Below are 21,219 nucleotides of genomic sequence, written 5' to 3' on the forward strand. Positions count from 1 at the left end.
ATTCATAATTGCAAAACCATTTTCTTTTGATGCAAAAAAGTTTTTTGTTTACATTTTCAGTAAATGTTTATAGGTAAAAAACAAACAGTGACAGGACTACTGTACTTTTAGCAACAGCTATTGAACTGTCAAATACCTCCATACTTTTTAAATATGTGATAATATTAATTAATTGGCTGCACAGGCGCTTTGGTGCAGCACACACTTTTTCTAGTTGTGGCTCACAGGCTTCTCACTGCAGAGAGCAGGCTCAGTTGGCCAGTGGCACGCGGGATCTTAGTTCCCTGACCAAAGAGCAAACCTGTGTCCCTTGCATTGAAAGGCGGATTCTTAACCACTAGAGCACGAGGGATGTCCCCTTCCTTACTTTAAAAATAAAAATGAAGAAAATGGCACAGTGGAAACCAATACCAAATATCTTTCCCCCCAAATTTAACAACAAAGCACAGCTGGCACCAAGCCGCCACGCTACACAGCAAGTTCCCACTGTTCCATGTGCCTTCCTTGGAAGCAGGAAGCAAACAAAGAGCAAGTTAACAAAATTCTGAAATCTCAGAACAGCTATCAACTTCAGAGAGCTGCAGAGGAGAACAGCTGATGCAACCTCCAGAGAACGAGGAGAACTTGCCCCAACACCTCGCAACACGTCACCTAAGAAAAAGGAAAAATGCACCAGAAGAGTACACAAGATGCTCTTTCCAATGGTTACAGGAAGGAAATGTTTAAACATGACACTGCAAAAATAAATAAATAAATAAAAGTAAACATGACATTGAAAAGAGAATCACTTTCTCAACTGGACGGGATGAAGGGGGAAGGCAAAGGTGTCTAAGTGCCTTTGTCTTCTTGTCTGTCTTAGAAGGCAAGCACCAAGAAACCTAGAAACAGAGTTTTCAACTTGGTATTTAAAGTTAGATTGTAACAACAATCAAAAAATAAATAAATAAACTAAAAATAAGAAAATAAGGAACAAAACTCAGGAAATAGAAAAGGTGATCATTTTTTTCATTTTCATGCAAACAACAGATGTAATTCAAGAACTGCTAAGCCATGAAGGAGAAGGTTATATATAATAAATATATATTTAGATGAGTAGCCAGCGGAAAAACTAAAACAAGATCTAAACCACCCAATTCACCAGGGGAAATATCATAAATATACACACATGTGTGCTTAGTCGTTCAGTCATGTCTGACTGCCACCGCATGGACTATAGCCCTCCAGGCTCCTCTGTCCACAGGATTCTCTAGGCAAGAATACTGGAGGGGGTTGCCATTTCCTCCTCCAGGGGATCTTTCTGACCCAAGGTTCCCACCAGCATTTCCTGTGTCTCCTGCATTGGCAGGCAGATTCATTTACCACTGAGTCACCCTGGAAACCCCAATATGAACTCAGATAACAAATTTTAAAACTGAAGGAAAATGCAATTAAAAAAAAAAAAAAATGAGGAACTTCCCTGGTGGGCCAGTGGTTAATAATCTGGAAATGTCAAGACAGGATCAGACATATCTGTGTTTGCTGTGAGGACACACGAGGCCCCTGCTTTGCTGCACATACATGTGCTCAGTTGCTTGGTCATGTCTGACTCGTTGGTTCTGTCCCCTCCCCTGGAGGTGGGCAGGCCTGTGACTGCAGAGGCAACAACACTATGTGACCTCTGAGATGAGGCTGGAAAAGGCATCAGCTTCCACCAGTGCTCCTGGGACGTCTGCTCTGGAGGAGTCCAACCACATTGAGACCATAGGCCAGAGGGGCCATGAGGAGGCACGTGGCTAAGCTCCCAGCTGACAGCCAGTAGTAACCCTGGCAGTGAGGGAGGCAGCTGGGACGTCCAGCGAGCCAAGCCTTAGGATAACCGTAGCCCCGGCCAGCATCTGATGCAGTCAAGATGTGGAGACCCACTCTACAGAGTCCCTCCAACGTCCCCAGTGAGAACATAAAATACCTCTTTCTAGCTACTACCTGTGGGTATAATCTGCTATGTAGAAACAGTTAGTGGGACTGCAAGTGAATTCTGTTAGAAAGAGAAAGAATGAAAAAGAGAACAAGAAAAAAAAAAGACACAAAAAGAACCTGGGGGAAGGGGCACCATCAACTTTTAACACATAAAGAATCAAAGTGCATCCATTAATTCACTGAACAAATGGATATTGAGCGCATACAGGTTCACACAGGCCAGGGGTTTTGATTCCGGTGAGACAGCCAAACAAACAGATTTAATTTCAGGTAGCTCAGAGTGCTCTGAAGGAAAATAAAAATCAGGCTAGGAGAGTGGAACGAGGGTGGTCAGAGCAGGCCTCCAGGAGGAAATAATCAAAGAGGGTTTCCAGCATCAAAGAACGGACACACTGACTGCGTAAGTCCCTTCATGAAATACTGTGAAATACACACCACCAAGAATAAAGAGCAGAGCGACATCCTTGGTGGTCCAGTGGTTAAGAATCCATCCACCTTCCAATGCAGGGGGCATGGGTTTGATCCCTGGTCTGGGAAGATTTCAGATGCCTTGCGGCAACTAAGCCTGCAAGCCACAACTGAAGAGCCTATGCACCACAATGACAGGTCCAGTGTGCTACAACTAAGACTTGACGCAGCCAAAGAAATAAGTAAGAAAACTCAAGAGTTAAAAAAAAAAAGAGGGGTGTGTAATGCAATGAGCTAGCCCAGGACTCACCGGTAGCGACTTTGCCATCCAGTCTCAGACCATGTGAGCAGCTCCCCTGAAGTTCTCACCTAATCTGGGTGCCAGAGAGGAAAGAGAAGACCATGGGAAGATACAGAAAAAAAGTTCAGATCAGTGACTGGCTAAGGACCCACATGAGAGATTCTAGATCGGGGTATACGGAAGAGAAGTCTTTGGAGATAAGCCCCCAGACAGGTCCCAAGGGCAAAAGCAAGAAAAGAGACCGGATGCAGATGATTGCAGTCTGTCTGCAGAACTACAGATGGACCTCAGGACCCCAGGCACATGCCCTCTCCCCAGAATTACAGCACTGGTTTCTGCTCTGAGGCAGAAACCGAAACAGTGCTGTATGCACCAAAGAAATGAGTTTTCTGTCTCGTCCACTTAGAGCACACACTTCAACCGCATGAGAGGAGAGGCCCAGCCCAATACTCAGAGGCAAAGCTGCCCGCCCTCAGGTTCACCCACACCCAGACAGCGGGGTCAGGCCCTTGCTTGATGCGCAGGATAGGAAAGTCAAGGAAAACATGTCAAGCACCGCTATGAATCTAGTCCTAGTCTTCAATGATAAACCCCAAAGGACACCAAGAACCACCAGACCATTAAGGAAAATCAAAGCCACAAAAGAGGCAGACTTGGAAGAACAAACAGAAAAGCCTGAGAGCAAACAGGATTCCAAGGTAAGAACCCTTCTTGACTTAATTAGCACCCTCAGGCAGAAATGGGAAACAATGCAAACAGAAAATAAGATGAACATTAAGAAAAATTAGCAGGAAAAATGGAAGAGAGCATCACAATTTTAATTATGGTGACTGTATACTGAAAAAGAAGACAAGATCCTAGAAATTTTCAGAGATGTAAAACAGGCTAGGTTTTCAGCAAAAGATGAGCCACAATGGATCAGATCTCTTACCAGTGACACCTGGCATACTGTGTGCTTTGTCGCTCAGGAGTATTTCCCGCCATGTCAATAAACAAGGATGTCACATTCCACATCGATTCTAGCCCTCCAGGGCACTCAGGAAGGAGAATAACACCTGTGATCTGGCACCCATGAGGCTGCAGACACTCCCTACAGTAAGCTCTGAGGAAAATGGCAAGATGTTGGTTGGCCCCAGGTAGCTGAGATGCATATGAATGGAATGATTTCAATGAGTCCAGACTCTTGCATCTTGCCATATGTAGAAAAGCACTAAATTCCTCAACTTGGGATATCTGGTTATCCTTAATTAACAATCATGTTTTGATGTTCCGACTACCTGCCCTTTCTTTGTTGCCAAACTTCTATGTAACCTGGCTCTTCCCCTTGCCTCCTTGGAGCAGTTCTCTGAGGGTTACTTGAGATGCTGACTCCTAGGCTTAAGACCTAAAAATTTCCACCAAATAAAACATAGTGCTCAACTTCTAAACTGTGACTATTTTTTAAGTCAACAGTTATGTACGACTCTTTGAGACCCCATGGACTGTAGCTCGCCAGGATCCTCTGTCCACAGAATTTCCCAGGCAAGAATATTGGAGTGGGTTGTCATTTCCTCCTCCAGGTGATCTTCCTGATCCAGGGATCAAACCCATGTCTCCTGCAGCTCTTGTATTGGCAGGCAGACTCTTTACGAGCTGAGCCACCAGGGAAGCCCATGGCATACTATATTTAGCATCAAAGAAATAACAACAGAAAGGTTGAAAACATTTAATTGTGAGGCATGGGGAAGGCAGGAGCTGAGGGATCAGTTTAGCATTTCAATTTGCACCCTTCCATGCTGTTAAAACAATTTTAATTTCCATGATATTAAGTTGACAACACTTTTGTCATCATCACCAAAATCACCACCACCATCAAAAAACAGAGAGATGAATTGTGCTGCTTCCACCACAATATACAACATCAGGGCTCTTTCTGTTAAACTCTGACTCCATTCTACTCGCTTGAGAGGCACACCAACTGAACCGCAGGTAAGAGCCACAGGTGTAACTCTATTTAAAAATTTTTTATTTTATTTATTTATCTTGGCTGTGCCATGCAGCAAGTGGGATCTTAGTTCCCTAATCAGGTTAAACCCATGCCCCCTGCAGTGGAAGGGCAGAGTCTTAACCACTGGACCACCAGGGTAGTCCCAACAGGTGTAACTCTTTAGGTCACCGGACAGGCACCTTGCTCCAGGGCTTTTCTGGCTTTTTGTTTCATTTTCTTTTGGTTTTTGTTATTCTTTATATAGCAAAAATAAAATGAAGGGTATTATATATACACATATATGTATGTATATTTACACACTCTCTGTTTTTAAGAAGTCAATGTCGAGAAGTTACGTGCCACTAGTTATGACAGACTCCAGCTCAGTTAATCTGCTCACACCTCTTAGGTGTTAATATTTCCTCATCTTGAAAAGGGTCAGCTCCAAGCCTCACACTCCGCCTTGGCACAGAATGGCAATGGGAGGCGTGAAAAGAGGACTCGAGAGCACCAGTGCTAAATTTGATGAACTGGCAGGTAGAAAGCAGATGCCATGTTTCTTTGCCTTTTTCTTAGAGGGTCAAACGTTAGTTTCTACAAAGGCAGTGTCCCTTTATAAACAGTTGTGAAAAACTCTGGGGTGTAGTTGGGGGAAAAAAAGATGTTTCTTTTAAAAAAAAAAATCACAAGATTCTGATAGGCATATACTCTTTGTGGCTAAGCTGCTTAGTAATATGTTAAACAGGGACCATTCTCTGAGTGATTTCAGATTCTAGGTTAGAGGGTCTAAAAACGTACTTCAATATCACCATCTGCAGACTTCCCTTGCAGTCCAGTGGTTAAGACTCTGAGTCTCCACTGCATGAGGCCCACGTTCTATCACTGGTTGGGAACTAAGATTCCACATGCCACCAGGTGTGACCAAAAAAAGAAAAAAACAAAAAAAATCACTGTCTGTAACCACTATCAGCCAATAGTGTACAATACTGTAAAGCCAATATGTACAATTTCTCATTATAGATGAGAAGACAACACTTCTCTTATCCTTAGATCACTTCAGTATTTTTCAAAAGAAAAATCTGTCTTTGCATGAAGTTTCAAACTCTCTATTTTTTTTTCTTTCTTCTGCAGAAGGATGAGCTGTAATTTTAAGGGTTTATTTTTGAGCCACTAAGTTACCTGTCTCCGTGATAGATAGTTACGTCACAGGCTCTGGGAGTAAAGCTGCTGATGCAAAGGAAGTAGTTTGTTTACATTTACCACATACTTGACTGAAGGCTATGAAATGGAATATTTCCTCCCATACCGGTAAACAAGGATGTCACCATCATCAGGGAGTCTAGCCTTCCAAATGTAATTTCTGAGCCCAGGAAGAATAATACCGGCAGCCATCATCCACTTCCCTAGTAAACATAAGTACTGAGGAGTTTGGTGGGGTGGGGTGGGGAGGGTGAGAGAAAGCACAAGAGGCATCTAACCCCACATACCCCACTCCCTTACTGTGAAGTAGGAATTAAGGATGTGAATAATGAAGAAACAGAATTTGGCCCCAGAGAGCTGAGCCTGGACACTTACATCTTCCCATGCCTAGAAAAGCCGTAAATTCCTTAGTTCAAGATATCTGATTTTAATTAACAATAATTTTTTGATATTCAGATTACGTGCCCCTTGCTACAAAACTTCTATATACCCCGACTCTTCCCCTCGCCTTAGAAGGCAGTTCTCTCAGGGTCACTTTATTTATTTATTTTTTCAGGGTCACTTTAGATGCTGTCTTCCGGGCTTGAAATCCTAACAATTCCCACTGGATAAAACAACTCTTGACTTCTAGGTTGTGACTGTATTTTTTAGTTGCCAAGGCCTTCCCTTCCCCTCAAAATGCCAGTATCCCCAATTCCTGCTGGTCTTTAAGGCTCACGTCTACCTAAGCGTACTGAACCCTGAAACTTTCATCACCAGCTGGACATAGGGAAGGTAAGAACAGCCATGATGATCAAGTGAGGCTATCAAGTCAGGTCAGTGAAGTGCCTAAATGCAGAAACCGAATGCAAGCAGGCTTGCATTGGGCACACCAGGGACAGGAGCCTAGAAATCTCACCTTCCCTAAATAGATACGTAAAGTCAAAGGCAAGACATAAATGTTTCCTTTCACACTATCATTCAACATGAAGGTTCCAATTAACGCAAAAGGAAAGGAATAAGCAGCATATACATTTTTTTGTTGATATGAAAAATACTGAACACAAAGAAGCAAAATGATTTACAGATGATATGAATGTAGAAATGGGAAGCACAAATGAAAGCATGTTAGTTGCTCAGTTATGTCTGACTCTTCACGACCCCATAGACTGTAGCCCATGAGGCTCCTCTGTCCACGGGATTCTTCAGGCCAGAATACTGGAGTGCATTACTGTTTCCTCCTCCAGGGGATCTTCCCAACCCAAGGATCAAACCCAGGCCTCCTACGCTGCAGGCAGATTCTTTACCTTCTGAGCCACCAGGGGAGTCACAAGACATTTACTTAAAAATAGAATAAATGATTTCAAAGTAAGACAGAAACAAAAGTCGACAGTGTCTCTGTATAGGAGTCGTCAGTCCTGGAAGAAGGGAAATTCCAATGATGACACAGAGCTACACCACAGAACTTGAGTACATTTAACAGGAAAGGTACAGCAGCTATAGGACAGAACCTCAGAACACTCTACCTGTTCAAAAACTGAATTCATATTAAAAACGTTCAGCACTGAAGCAAAACACAAAGACACAGCATTACATCATATCATATCTCGAATAAACAAGAATATATGAGTTTTACTTTGCCTGGTATCAAGAATGAGGACTCAGACACCCAGAACAGACTTGTGGCTGTGAAGGGGGAGCAGGTAGGGGAGGGATGGATTGGGAGTTTGGGATGAGCAGATGCAATCTATTATCTATAGAAAGGATAAACAACAAGGTCCTACTGTACAGCACAGGGAACTACAGTCAATATCCTGTGATAAACCATAATGGAAAAGAATATGAAAGAGAATGTATATATGTGTTTGAGTCATTTTGCTATACAGTAGAAATTAACACAACATTGTAAATCAACTATGCTTCGATTGAAAAAAAAAAAAAAGACCGACACCTGCCTTTTAAAAAAATTATTTATTATTTGGCTGCACCTCGCGGCATGTGAGATCTTAGTTTCCCGATCAGGGATAGAACCTCTGCTCCCTGCACTAGAAGTTCAAAGTCTTAACCACTGGACCACCAGGGAAGTCCCAAGACCTGCTTTCTTTTCATTTGAATTTGCTTGGTATATCTTTTCCAGTCCTTTTATTTTTAGTCTTTCTAAATCTCTCCATTTTCAGTCTATCTCTGGATCTTGCTTTGTTAAGTCAACCTGAAAAACTTTTTTAACCAGGCTAATTAAATCTATTTACATAATGTGAATACAGTCTGGATGTCTGGCATCAGCTTTGCAGATTTTTAACCTTATATTTAAAACAATGACGCACAAACTCCGTCCTTCCGTCCGTGGGCTGCCCACTTCCTACTTTCTCTGAGTCTCTGCAGGTTCGTAGGAAGGATACTGGTTCTAGTTGCTGCTTTATATTACCACCTTATATAACCCCCTGAGCACCCTCCTTTTCTAGGCATTATTACCTCCCTCCTAAGAGCAATAATGCAATTAGCTAGTAATTGGTTCTTCTTTCTCCCGTTGCTCTTCCTAAACTATCCATTTTATTTATTTAAAAAAATTTTTTATTGTGGTACAAGTCATATAATATAAAACATACTATTTTAACCATATTTAACTGTATAACTCAGTGGCACTAAGTACATTCACACCGTTATATAACACTCACCATCATTCATCTCCTGAATTTTCCACCTACCTGAACTAAAATTCTGCCATTAAACACTAACTCCCCGCCTCCCACTCCCCAGCCCCTGGCACCTACCAATGTACTTTCTGACTCTATGAATTTGACTATTTGAGGTACCTTGCAAAAGTGGAATCAAACAGTATTTGTTTGCACCTGATATATATTGAAATACATATTAAAAAATAGAGACATCACTTTGATGACAAAGGTCCATACAGTCAAAGCTATTTTTTTCCAGTAGTCATGTATGGATGTGAGAGTTGGATCATAAAAAAGGCTGAGCACCAAAGAATTAATGCCTCCAAATTGTGGTGCTAGAGAAGACACTTGAGAGTCCCTTGGACAGTAAGAAGATCAAACCAGTCAATCCGACTCCTTGTGACTCCATGGTCTGTAGCCCACCAGGTTCCTCTGTCCATGAGATTTTCCAGGCAAGAATACTGGAGTGGGTAGCCAATCCCTTCTCCAGGGAATTTTGCCAACCCAGGGATCCAACCTGAGTCTCTTGCATTTGCAGGTGGATTCTTTACCACTAGCACCATCTGGGAAGCCTCCATCTTATATATAATAGTTTGCATTTGCTTATCCCAACCTCCCAATTCTTGCCCGTCCCAACCTCCCTCCAACCTCGGCAACCACAAGTCTGTTCTCTATGTCTGTGAGTCTGTTTCGTAGATAAGTTCATTTGTGTTGTAAAAAGCAGCAACATTCTTGACTGGATTTACACAGTTTCCAAAGACTGACTCACAACGTAACATTCAAAATGTCCAGGATATAATCCAAAATTACCAGGCCTACAAAGAATCAGGACAATGCCAACTCCCACAGGAAAACACAATCAATGATAGATTCTGGAACAATCAAAGACTTTAAAGATGTGATAACAAAAATGCTCCAGTAAGCAAGGGAATGAATGAAAAGCTACAAAAACCTAAAGAAAAAAAATCTAGTTGATATGAAGGAGAACCATATGGAAATTTTAAAAACAGAAATACAGAATCACTGAAGTAAAAAATTCACCAGATGAATTTAATAGCAGAATGGAAATGAAAGGAGAAAAAGTCAACTGACATGGGAGCAACAATTTAAATCACAACGGATTTCTCATCAGAGAACACAGAAGGAATTTGGAGAATATCTCCATTCTGCTTTTCATTTATTTCCAAGAATCCATAAAGTGAGTCTGACCATGAGGATAAACCAGATGGACCCAGGTTCAGGGTTATCCTACAGCATATAGGCTTGTACTCTCAGGACTTCCCTGGTGGTCCAGTGGTTAAGACTCAGTGCTTCCAATGCTCAGGGAATTAAGATCCCACATGCTGCATAGCACAGCCAAAAAAATTTCTTTTTTTATTCTTTAAAAAGGTTTGTACTCTTTAAAATCATGGAAAACATGAGACATAAAGGATGACTGAAGAGAGTGAAGAGATACAAGACACACATATATTGCTGGACAGGATCCTGGGCCAGGAAGGGAAAGGAACACTCTTTGGACAGTTGGTGGAATTGGAATAGGATCTATGACTCAGACAACGATGTTCTTCTAATGTTGAGTTCCTAGGCTGGAGGAGTTTATACTGGCTACATAGAAGAGTGTCTTTGAGTAGGGGATATGTACACTGAAATGTTCAGGAGTGATGGAACATCACATCTGCAGCCTGCCCCCAAGAGGTCAAGAAAAATACTCTAATGATACTGGATTTTTTTTTTCTTCCATTCAGGAAGAGAGACAGTGTACACAAGTCTCCATGTGCAAGCCATGGAGCAAATATAGTAAAAGCAGTTACAATCGGGGAACCTAGTAGACAGGATACAGAGTTCTTAGTTCTGTTCTACAATCTTTTCTAAAAGTTGGAAATTTCAACTTGCCCCCTCCAAATTGACTTTTTAAAATACTGCTTCACCTTTTCTAGCACAGAATTTGTTTGGCTTTGAGAACTGCAACACACAACACAAATGACTAAGACTTCCGCCTAATCTTTAACATTCATTATTTTACAGGGATATGTCTGTGTTGATTATTCTCCATTGATTTTTTTTCCCCCCATCACATGGCGGACACTTTCAAGTCTTCTTTTATTTTTAGGTTAGTTTTCTGCCAGTAATAGTTCTAAACATTTATTTTATTCCATTGCTTTGTTTTTCCTTTCCTGGACACTCTAATTACACATAGATCTCCTTTGCCTGTCTCCTATACTTTCTTTTTTAAAATATTTATTTATTTACTTATTTGGTCGTGCTGGGTCTTTGTTGTGGCATGGGAGATCTCTGATCTTAGCTGCAGCATGTGGGATCTAGTTCCCTGACCAGGGATTGAACCCTGGCGCCCTGCACTGGGAGCTTGGAGGCTTAGCCACTGGACCACTAGGGAAGTCCTTGTCTCCTATACATTCTAACTTAGTCTATTCCTTCATTTATTTGCTATTGTTTTCATTTTCCTCCTTCTCATCCTGTATTATTATTTTGGGACTATGGTAACCACTTGCTCTTGTGTCCCTTCTGCATACAATTTAGTCTTCCATTCTAAAACTCATTTTTTCCTAATTCTTTCCGGATATCAATCTGTTCTCATTTCATAATTTTCTGTTATCAAGCCATGTTTTTGTAGTTTCTAAATTTATGCTGGATGCTACCCTTTCAAATTGTTTTTTTCTTTTAGTTTATCTTGAAATATTAGTTTATGATTTTTTCTGGCGTGTTCTCATTTTCTATAGTACCATTATGTTCATTTCATCATTCTTTTCTGAATCAATTTTGCATAAGATTATATCATATTCAATCCCAAAGAAAGGCAATGCCAAAGAATGCTCAAACTACCGCACAATTGCACTCATCTCACACGCTAGTAAAGTAATGCTCAAAATTCTCCAAGCCAGGCTTCAGCAATACGTGAACCATGAACTTCCAGATGTTCAAGCTGATTTTAGAAAAGGCAGAGGAACCAAAGATCAAATTGCCAACATCCGCTGGATCATCAAAACAGCAAGAGAGTTCCAGAAAAACATCTATTTCTGCTTTATTGACTATGCCAAAGTCTTTGACTGTGTGGATCACAATCAACTGTGGAAAAATCTCAAAGAGATGGGAATACCAGATCACCTGACCTGCCTCTTGAGAAACCTATATGCAGGTCAGGAAGCAACAGTTAGAACTGGACATGGAACAACATACTTGTTCCAGATAGGAAAAGGAGTATGTCAAGGCTGTATATTGTCACCCTGCTTATTTAACTTATATGCAGAGTACATCATGAGAAACGCTGGGCTGAAAGAAGCACAAGCTGGAATCAAGATTGCCGGGAGAAATATCAATCACCTCAGATATGCAGATGACACCACCCTTATGGCAGAAAGTGAAGAGGATCTAAAAAGCCTCTTGATGAAAGTGAAAGAGGAGAGTGAAAAAGCTGGCTTAAAGCTCAACATTCAGAAAACCAAGATCATGGCATCTGGTCCCATCACTTCATGGCAAATAGATGGGGAAACAGTGGAACAGTGTCAGACTTTATTTGGGGGGGGGGGCTCCAAAATCACTGCAGCCATGAAATTAAAAGACGCTTACTCCTTGGAAGGAAAGTTATGATCAACCTAGATAGCATATAGAAAAACAGAGACATTACTTTGCCAACAAAGGTCCATCTAGTCAAGGCTATGGTTTATCCAGTGGTCATGTATGGATGTGAGAGTTGGACTGTGAAGAAAGCTGAGTGCCGGAGAATTGATGCTTTTGAACTGTGGTGTTGGAGAAGACTCTTGAGAGTCCCTTGGACTGCAAGGAGATCCAACCAGTCCATTCTAAAGGAGATCAGCCCTGGGTGTTCTTTGGAAGGAATGATGCTAAAGCTGAAACTCCAGTACTTTGGCCACCTCATGCGAAGAGTTGACTCACTGGAAAAGACTCTGATGCTGGGAGGGATTGGGGGCAGGAGGAAAAGGGGATGACAGAGGATGAGATGGCTGGATGGCATCACCGACTCGATGGACATGAGTTTCAGTGAACTCCGGGAGTTGGTGATGGACAGGGAGGCCTGGCGTGCTGCGATTCATGGGGTCGCAGAGTCGGACACACGGAGAAGGCAATGGCACCCCACTCCAGTACTCTTGCCTGGAGAGTCCCATGGATGGAGGAGCCTGGTAGGCTGCAGTTCATGGGGTCGCTAAGAGTCGGACACGACTGAGCAACTTCCCTTTCACTTTTCACTTTCATGCATTGGAGAAGGAAATGGCAACCCACTCCAGTGTTCTTGCCTGGAGAATCCCAGGGACGGGGGAGCCTGATGGGCTGCTGCCTATGTGGTCGCACAGAGTTGAACACGACCGAATCGACGTAGCAGCAGCAGCAGCAGCAGAGTCGGACACAACTGAGCGACGGAATTGAACTGTACTGAACTGAGATCATATTCCATTTTTCTTTCCCCATGTATGAGGTAGATTTTCCCAATCTGGGAAAAGAAAGCTCCTAAAGAATAAGGGTTGAGCTAGGACAGCTTTGGGCTTCCCCAGTGGCAAAGCAGTACAGAATCCAACTGCAATCCAAGAGCCTCGGGCTCTATCCCTAAATTGAGAAAATCCCTTGGAGAAGGAAATAGCAATTCACTCCAGTGTTATTGCCTGGAATATCCCATGAACAGATGGGTTTAGCAGGTTACAGTCTGTGGGGTCGCAAAGAGTCAGATGCACACACATAGGACATCTTCGTCAGCTGGGCTCTACCGATCTTAAAGACTCAAGAATGAGATCTCTACGTATCCACTTATTTGCTTCTCAGCATTCAATCCAGAATCTGGGGACACTCATCCCCACCCTGGCCCTTTGCTCCAGCTCCAGACCCTGCAGACCCTGTTTCCAAGGCCATTCTCTCTGCCCAGGATCTCCTACTGCTGCTGGAGCAGTTTCTGGGAGTCCCCCGACCTGCACCATCCTAATCTATGCCTTCTTGCTGTCGGTGTTCCTGTCCTGCTCAGTTTGGTTTCTGTTTCTGGTCATTCTGCTCAGGGCAAGGCACTGACCTTGTAGGAGGAAGAACTCACAGTGTGTTTCTCAGATGGTCCCAGGTTTGCATGTTCATCCCTGCAAGGTGGCTGTTCTCACCCCCAACCAGAAAACCCAGAGCACCTCTCCGGCGTTCATCCACTTTTCGGGGTGAATAACTCACGGTGATTCGGGGTTCCCATAGCCTGTCAATGCTTTCATTCACTCCCCACCACCCTCAGCTGTTCATCTGCAGCTCTGGCTCCCAGTGGACTGGCCGCATCTATGTCCTGACTTGTAGGGATCGCACATCTCTTTCATTGATGTGTCCTCACTTAGGTTTTTCTAGGATGACCATGTGAACTGGTTGAGTTTTCTGTTTTGTTTTGTTTAGGCCACACTGTGCCACATGTGGGATCTTAGTTCCCCAACCAGAGATTAAACCAGTGACCCCTGCATTGGCAGCATGGAGTCTTAGCCACTGGACCACCAGGAAACTCTCACGAACTAGTTTTCAAAAAAAGTTTAGGGGAGACTGAAAATCTGCTCCCATAAGAGATGTTCTGAAAGGTGTAAGACAAAGGACAAAGAAATGAAAATGCAACTGTGTTCCTGAACTGGAAGCTTCCATACGATAAAACTGTCAATACTGCCAAAATTGTTCCATCAATGTAACGCAACTGCAATCCAAACCTTAAATAGGTATTGCTGGAAACTAGACACAGGCATTTTAAAGTTATTACAGAAGAACCAAGGCACTTTTGAGAAAGAAAACAGTATGGAGGGAGATGCCTGACCAGATAGTGAAATTTACCAGTATGTTGCCTTAACCAAAATACTGTGGTGCGTGTGCATGTGTGCATGCTCAGTTGCTGAGTCGTGTCTGACTCTATGCAACCTCATGGACTGTAGCCTACCAGGATCCTCTGTCCATGGGATTTCTCAGGCAAGAATACTAGAGTCGGTCACCATGCCCTCCTCTAGGGGATCTTCCTGACCCAGGGATAAAACCCTGGTATCCTGCATTGCAGGCGGGTTCTTTATCACTAATGCCACCTGGGAAGCTCCTTTGTTAACTATATATGGTGACAGATGTTAAATACTCTTATTGTGGAGATCCTTTTGCAACACATAGAAGCACTGGATCATTATGCTGTATGCTTGAGACTAGCATAATATTGTATGTTAATTATATCTCAATGAAAAAAATAAGTAAAATAGAGTAAAACTGAATAGAGTCCCAAACAGAAGCACAGGTACAGAGGACCTTACCTGGTCTGCAAGGAAACAAAGTTAGGTCTTTTTTTTCACACCGTTGTTGTTTAGTCATTCAGTCGTGTCCAACTCTTTTTGACCCCATGGACTGCAGCATGTCAGGCTCCTCTTTCTATGGGATTTTCCAGGCAAGAATACTGGAAACATTGCACTAAGACTGCCCCTTTGCCATCATCTTCCCAGCCCAGGCTATTAGCATTCCTTCACATGTTATTCATCTGATGGAAGAAAAAATATTTCATTGTCTTCATTTGATCTGACTTTCCATGGTTACTTCTCTGATAAGTTTCAAGTATTGGGTTGACCAAAAAGTTCATTCAGAATGGGTTACCATTTCCTTCTCTATACACAAAACAAATTCTGGACGATTTAAAAATTAAATGTAAAAAGTAAGATGAAAACATAAGAAGGAAATGTGAAGGAATGTTTGTGTGACCTATGTAATGACAACCCTCTTTACTAAGAAAAGAGCCCAGACACTGAGGAAAAGAAAGCTAATAGATTTGACTATATGAAACGTTTTAAAATTTTATATACAGCAAAAGACATCAAAAATTAAGCCACATGAGAAATGAAAAACTGCAAGAAAATATTGGATTGGCCAAAAAGTCCATTTGGGTTTTTCCATATGATCTTATGGAAAAATCTGAATGAAGGTTTTGGTCAACCCAATACTTGTAATGTATCAGAGAAGTAACCATGGAAAGTCAGATCAAATGAAAACAATGAAAAATCTTTTTTTCCATCAGATGAATAAAATATTAAGGAATGCTAATAGCCTGGGAAGATGATGGCAAAGGGGCAGTCTTATGCAATGTTTCTGTGGTCAGGGATGACTACAATCCTTCATAGAATAACTCTGGCAATATCTAATGAAATACCAAATTGGAACCCCCTCCAACTAGCCATTCCACTTTGGGGAATGTATGCTCAGAAAACCAGCACTGGCCTCTAAGGCTATATAAGCAGCATGGTTTGTGGAGACACAGAACTGACACAACCAGGCTACTCCCCAAAGGAGAACTGAATAAATTATAAAATGCATCCTATGGATTCTTACGTAGTCATTAACAATGACAGAAATAGTAAGAATAATCAGTATGGCTGGGCATATTTATTACACACAAAATAAAAGAGTCAGAGTAAGTGGTGTGTGACATAATCTTTTCATTAAAAAATGTTAAAAGAAAAGAAACGTCCCACACATTACATATAAATCCTAATATTTTTGTGATTGTAAAGCAAAGGGTAGAAAGGTCACATGAAACACTGCTAATGCAGGTCACCTGTGGGTACAGAGCTGGGACAGAAGAAAGCACTGTCGTCATTTTCTTTACACCCTTCTTTGTTTTCAGTTACTACAACAAACACCTGTTGCTTTGCAGTATGCTGTTGCTTTTAAAGGAAAAAGAAAATATATACACATCTGTGCATCAACAGTCAGCTCCTAACGGTTACGTCTTTACCAACACATGTGACTGGCCATGTGGATAATTCACAGGGTACTCGGTTGTCTCTGATGTCTTGGGAGTAAATAAAATGTCAAAGAAAAATAATGAGGCTGTTCTGTCAAAGGTTAACTGTAATACTCCATGAGAGCCAGCAGAAGTGCTGGAGACTTCCTTCCCCTCCCCTTTACTTCCATTTTTTAATATTTAAATTACATATACAAAACTGTTTAGTCTGTTCTCTGATATAAAGTTCACTTAAAATAAGACTGAATTCATTGTGGACTTCCCTGGGTGGTCCAGGGGTTGAGACACAGTGCTTCCACTGCAAGGGGCACAGGTTCAATCCCCGGTTGGGGAACTAGGAGCCCAAATGCTGCAAAATTTTTAAATATATGATTAATTCGTTGATCATTAAACACACATACACACAGCCTTTGTAGTCTTCTAAACTGTTCCTGTAGATCATCATCTCTCAAAAGGGGCCAAGCATTTATCCCTGGGGAAGCCAAGTCACCCAAATGGAGGGGACCTGGGACATGACAGCCACTTGAAGGCAGGTCTCCGAAACAGTACTGCTGCCCCGACCAGGCCTGCTGCCCTCTCCCCTGTTTCCAGCCTTGCCAAGGACCCCCCAGGGCTCTTCCTGTAATTTTGTGCTTCTCCAAAGTTCTCTTGCATCATCACCTTTCCACACATATTTTGTGCTTTTCCTAAGATACAGGTGTTTCTTCCCTACAGAGGCTTTACCTTTGACTCTTCACAGCCAACTCAAGCGAAGCCCCTTCAGCCACTGCTTGGGGTTGCTGCTGCTGCTAAGTCACTTCAGTCGTGTCTGACTCTGTGCGACCCCATAGACAGCAGCCCACCAGGCTCCCCTGTCCCCAGCTTGGGGTTGGGGGTGGACAATTAAAGTCTTATGGCTAGAGCTGTGGCCTCAAGTCAGAGCAACTAAGTGCAAATCTGATGCTGGCCAAGTGTGACCTTGGGTAGACATGAAATTTCATTTTATGTGCCCACTTGACTGAGGGATGCCCAGACAGACATGACAACATTCTTTTGAGGTATGTCACAACAAGGGGGATGTCTCTATAAGAGATTAGCATTGCATCAGGACACTGAGTAAAGAAGGTCACCTTTATCCATGTAGATGGGCCTCATTTAACCCAGCAAGGGCCTGAACAAGACAAGAGAGACAGAACTAGGGCAAATTCATGGTCTCTGAGCTGGGACACCCACCTTCTCCTGCCTTGGACATCAGCACCACTGGTCCTCAGCCTTTGGGGCCAGAATGGGGACCACATCACTAGCCCTCCAGTTTCTGGGCTTCTAGACTTGGACTGAATGACACCAGCAACATGCCAGGGTCTCCAGCTTGCTGATATGTGTGTATATTGGCTCTGTTTCTCTGGAGAGCCCCAATTGATACAGCAAGTTCCTTAATCCAGCTCCCCCTCAGTGCACTCTGCACAAGCTGCCAAGACTTCTCAGGGTGTAGGTCTAGCCCTGACACAGCCTCAGTTCTGCAGCACTCCACTAGCTAAGGCCAGTCAGAGGTCCAGTCCAAGTGCAGGGAACTGCACTTGGATGAAATGTGCTATCACAGCAGGGAAAACACTTAGTGTAAAAGCTGGCACACCGTACATGCTCAATAAACCTAAGCTGTTTTCTTGGTTGTTGTTTTTCCTTAAATAGAGGGGTTATTTTTACATTGGTTCTTCACCAGGGACACACCACAGAGAAGGCCTAGAGACCTAGAAAGTGTTTAAGAACCCACTTTCAGGAAAGGCAGCCACAAGTCATGCAGAGCAGATTTTTGTGAAAAGTCAGTCATCCTGGTCACCATCTTAAGACAAAAATGTCCTTGCAAGGTGGTTTCCACAGTGGGCGGGCAGGCAAGTGGCCAGTGTTACTGCCCACAGCTGCGACAACATGCTGACCTGTCCCAGCATTGCTGGAACCATTCACTGTCTGTGCAAAGGGGTATAGACTGTTTGGAAAAAACTTTAATGCATTATTGACCAGAGTGTTTCAATACTCACATAACAAATCACTGGCCAAAGGCATTAGTTTCTGCAAAAATCTTCAGGTCAATAAAAGGTTAAAGGTGCTTGTGGCAGATTCAGTTTGAAAAAAGCCCATGAAACAGGAGGTGTAAGGAGGTGGGGAGAGTGGGAGGTGGACCCGGGGCACAATCTACCACCTCTAAAATAAAAGCAGAGGATGTTGCTCACTGTTCTCCCCAGAGCCTACAGGCAGGTCTGCACACACAAGACACGTGGGGAATACTCTGAATTGCAGGATGTTGAACTACAAAGTTATAGTTGTGGAAAGGAATAACCCTGGGAATGCAAGCTGAATTAATGCTTTACATATTTATTTAATGCTTAAGACTAAAATACACTGAATGTACATTTTTCACATAAACAGCTTTTCTACCATGTCTGATGGCTGTTTCCCCTTCCAAGTTCATTATTAAGAGACAGCTCTCTCTCTATGCCCTTTGGAAGAACCAAAGCCACAAGGCCCATGGAGAAGCCAAGGGCAGTTCGTTTACCAAGCTGCCACCTGTGGGCCACAGCAGACACAAACTCAGACCACATGAAAACAATGCACATTAAATCATGCTGAACACTGAGCCACAGATGTGTTTGAAGGCTGTATTTAGGGGCCCCCATTTGAATCATGACTCCTGGGTCTTGCTTCCAATCCCATCTCTTTACTTTGAGCACTGGGAGCCTGAAACTCATGCTCTGTTGTTCTAATCAGCTCTCCAAGACTCACTCCTGGTCTGAAATAAGCTCTGGAAATTCACACGCCCGTTAGGATGAACCATAACACTTGGATCCATCAGGCTGTCACTGAGTCGGTTCTGCTTCGATCTTATCTTACAAGGCCTGCAGCAGACTTGGAGAACAAAGGCCATTACAAAAGAACAACAAAAGCGGAGATCGACAGAATTTTTAAATTTCAGAAGTCAAGGACAAATAGCAAACATTCGTTCCAAAGGCTTGGTTTGGATTTTTGGAGATGGAGTTAAAACACACCAAATTTACTGTTTAAACCTGTAAAACATACTCCGGCACCGCAAACCAAATGCAGGTACAGACGTCAAGAGTTCTCAGAACAAGGGCTTCTCTTTATAAAGAATATTTGCTCAGCATAGATCTTTCCTGTTTCCATATACTCACTCTATTAATATAGGGAAAAAACAACTTTAATAAAAAAAAAAAAAAGCCTCCCTCCCCCCTACCCCCTCCCCCTTATTTCTTGGAGACAACCACGTCTTTGAATGGGATTTCCTGGTGGCTTTGCTTCTACGGCGGTTTGTCAGTCACTGGCCTCTCTAATTTGGGGTCAACAGCCTGAAAATCTGTCACCTCCCGGCGAGGAAGCTCACTAAACACGCCTCCCGCCCCACGCGGCCCGCGGGCCGCCTGCCCAGTCGCACTGTCCACTGCGCTCGCGGATCAATCCCCACCACGCGCGGGACGCGCCACTTACGGTACACCGAGAGGGTGGGCTGCCAAGGCGGGTTCGGCCGGTTCCCGCCGCCAGGACTGACCCGCGACCCGACGGCACGCGCCCTGCGCCGAAGACTCCAGCCGCGGAGGCCAGCCGCGCGGAGCCGCGTCTCCGCACCGGGCTCGCACCCTGCTCCCACCCCGCTCGGGGTCGCCCAGAGCCCCACCACTCCCCGGCGGTTCCTCAGCCCCTGGGCGCAAGGGGCCTCAGGGCCCAGCCGCCGGCCCCGCCGCCCACCCTCATCCGAAGGCCCCTCCAGTGCTTGAGGGCGCCCGGGCTCCTGTCTCTTCGCAAAAAAGTAACTCCGGGACCAGCGCAAGGGGAAAGGGAAAGCGACGCTCCCAGGGCGGCAAGCGGTGAGTCGGGTCTCCGGAGTTCTCCTGCCCGAGTTTTAAGCCGCACCCCGGGCTGTGGCAGCTCGCGCGCCGAACTCGGCGCCCGCGGGTGGTGGGCCCGCGTCCCCGGCCCGCAGCCCCCGCGCTCCGCGCCGACACTCACCGAGAAGCCGGCCCAGAAGGGGCAGGAGTGGCGGACACGGGCCGACGTGGTGAGCGCCAGAGCGGCGAAGCTGACGGCCACGATGAGGCATCCGAGCGCCATCTGCGTGGCCCCGAGCGCCAACACGATGCGGGAGCGGCCCGGGCACTCGCGCAGGCGGGACAGGCTGCGGGGCAGCGCGGCCGGGCGCGGCGCGCGGGGACCGCCAGCCGGAGGCATCGCGCCTGCACGCCTCACCCGCTCGCGCCCGGTCCTGCGCGCCGCCCCTCCTCACCAAGGGTCCGAGGCAAGTTGCACCGACTACGGGGTCGGCCTCCCCCCGGGTCGCGGGGGCTGCGGCGGCCGCGCGCGTGGAGCGGGACGCGCGGGGCGGGGAACCGGACGCCCGCAGCCCTCGCCGGGGCCCGCGCCCATGCCGCCGCAGCTCCGCAGGGCCGCCCGCCGGCCGCGCCGCGCTGCGCCCTCTCCCGCCCGCCCCGCGCGCTCCCCGGCCCGGGCGCGGGCTCGAGCCGCCGCCGCCGCCGCTGTCCCCGGGCGCGAGCCCTGCCGCCGCCGCGCGCGGGGCCGGGGGCCGAGGCCAGAGCACGAGCCGGGACCGAGCGGCGCGGGAGCGGGCGGGCGCAGGTGCGGTCCCCGTGGTCGGGCCTCGGCGCTCGCGCCCCTCACCGAGGAGGAGAGTGAGAACCGCGGGCGCGTCAAGGGCGAGGACGGCAGGAGCCCCGGGCCGGCGACGGGGAAGAGGCCTGGGAGCTGGGGCGGGCCGGCCGAGCCGCTACCGAGCCTGGGGCTGGCCCGGGAGGAGCGCGCGCCCCGGCGGCGGGGGTCGCGGAGGAGGTGACTTCCCAGCGCCTAATCCCAGGCGTGGCGGGCGGGAGCCTCTCTCGAATGCGGAATTCCTGGATTCAGGATTCTGCTGCCCTCCTGCAGTTCCAGGAATTTATCAAGCCAAGCGGAGAACTCGGTCCTGAAGGACTGGGCATTCAGAACATCCCCA

The 21,219-nt window shown here is 45.3% G+C and overlaps 1 protein-coding gene across 1 annotated transcript in view; it reads right to left on the bottom strand.

The window, feature by feature from the left end:
• The window catches only part of ENTREP2 (endosomal transmembrane epsin interactor 2), a 241,233-nt gene extending 220,789 nt beyond the window's left edge, over window positions 1–20,444 (bottom strand). Inside the window, exon 1 of the mRNA XM_061394637.1 lies at window positions 20,226–20,444. Within this exon, the coding sequence (XP_061250621.1) occupies window positions 20,226–20,444 (219 nt within the window). The remainder of the gene's footprint in view (window positions 1–20,225) is intronic.
• Between the last annotated feature and the right edge of the window lie 775 nt (window positions 20,445–21,219).

The sequence above is a fragment of the Bos javanicus genome, chromosome 21 (assembly GCF_032452875.1).
Source record: "Bos javanicus breed banteng chromosome 21, ARS-OSU_banteng_1.0, whole genome shotgun sequence".
Taxonomy (NCBI): Eukaryota; Metazoa; Chordata; class Mammalia; order Artiodactyla; family Bovidae; genus Bos; species Bos javanicus.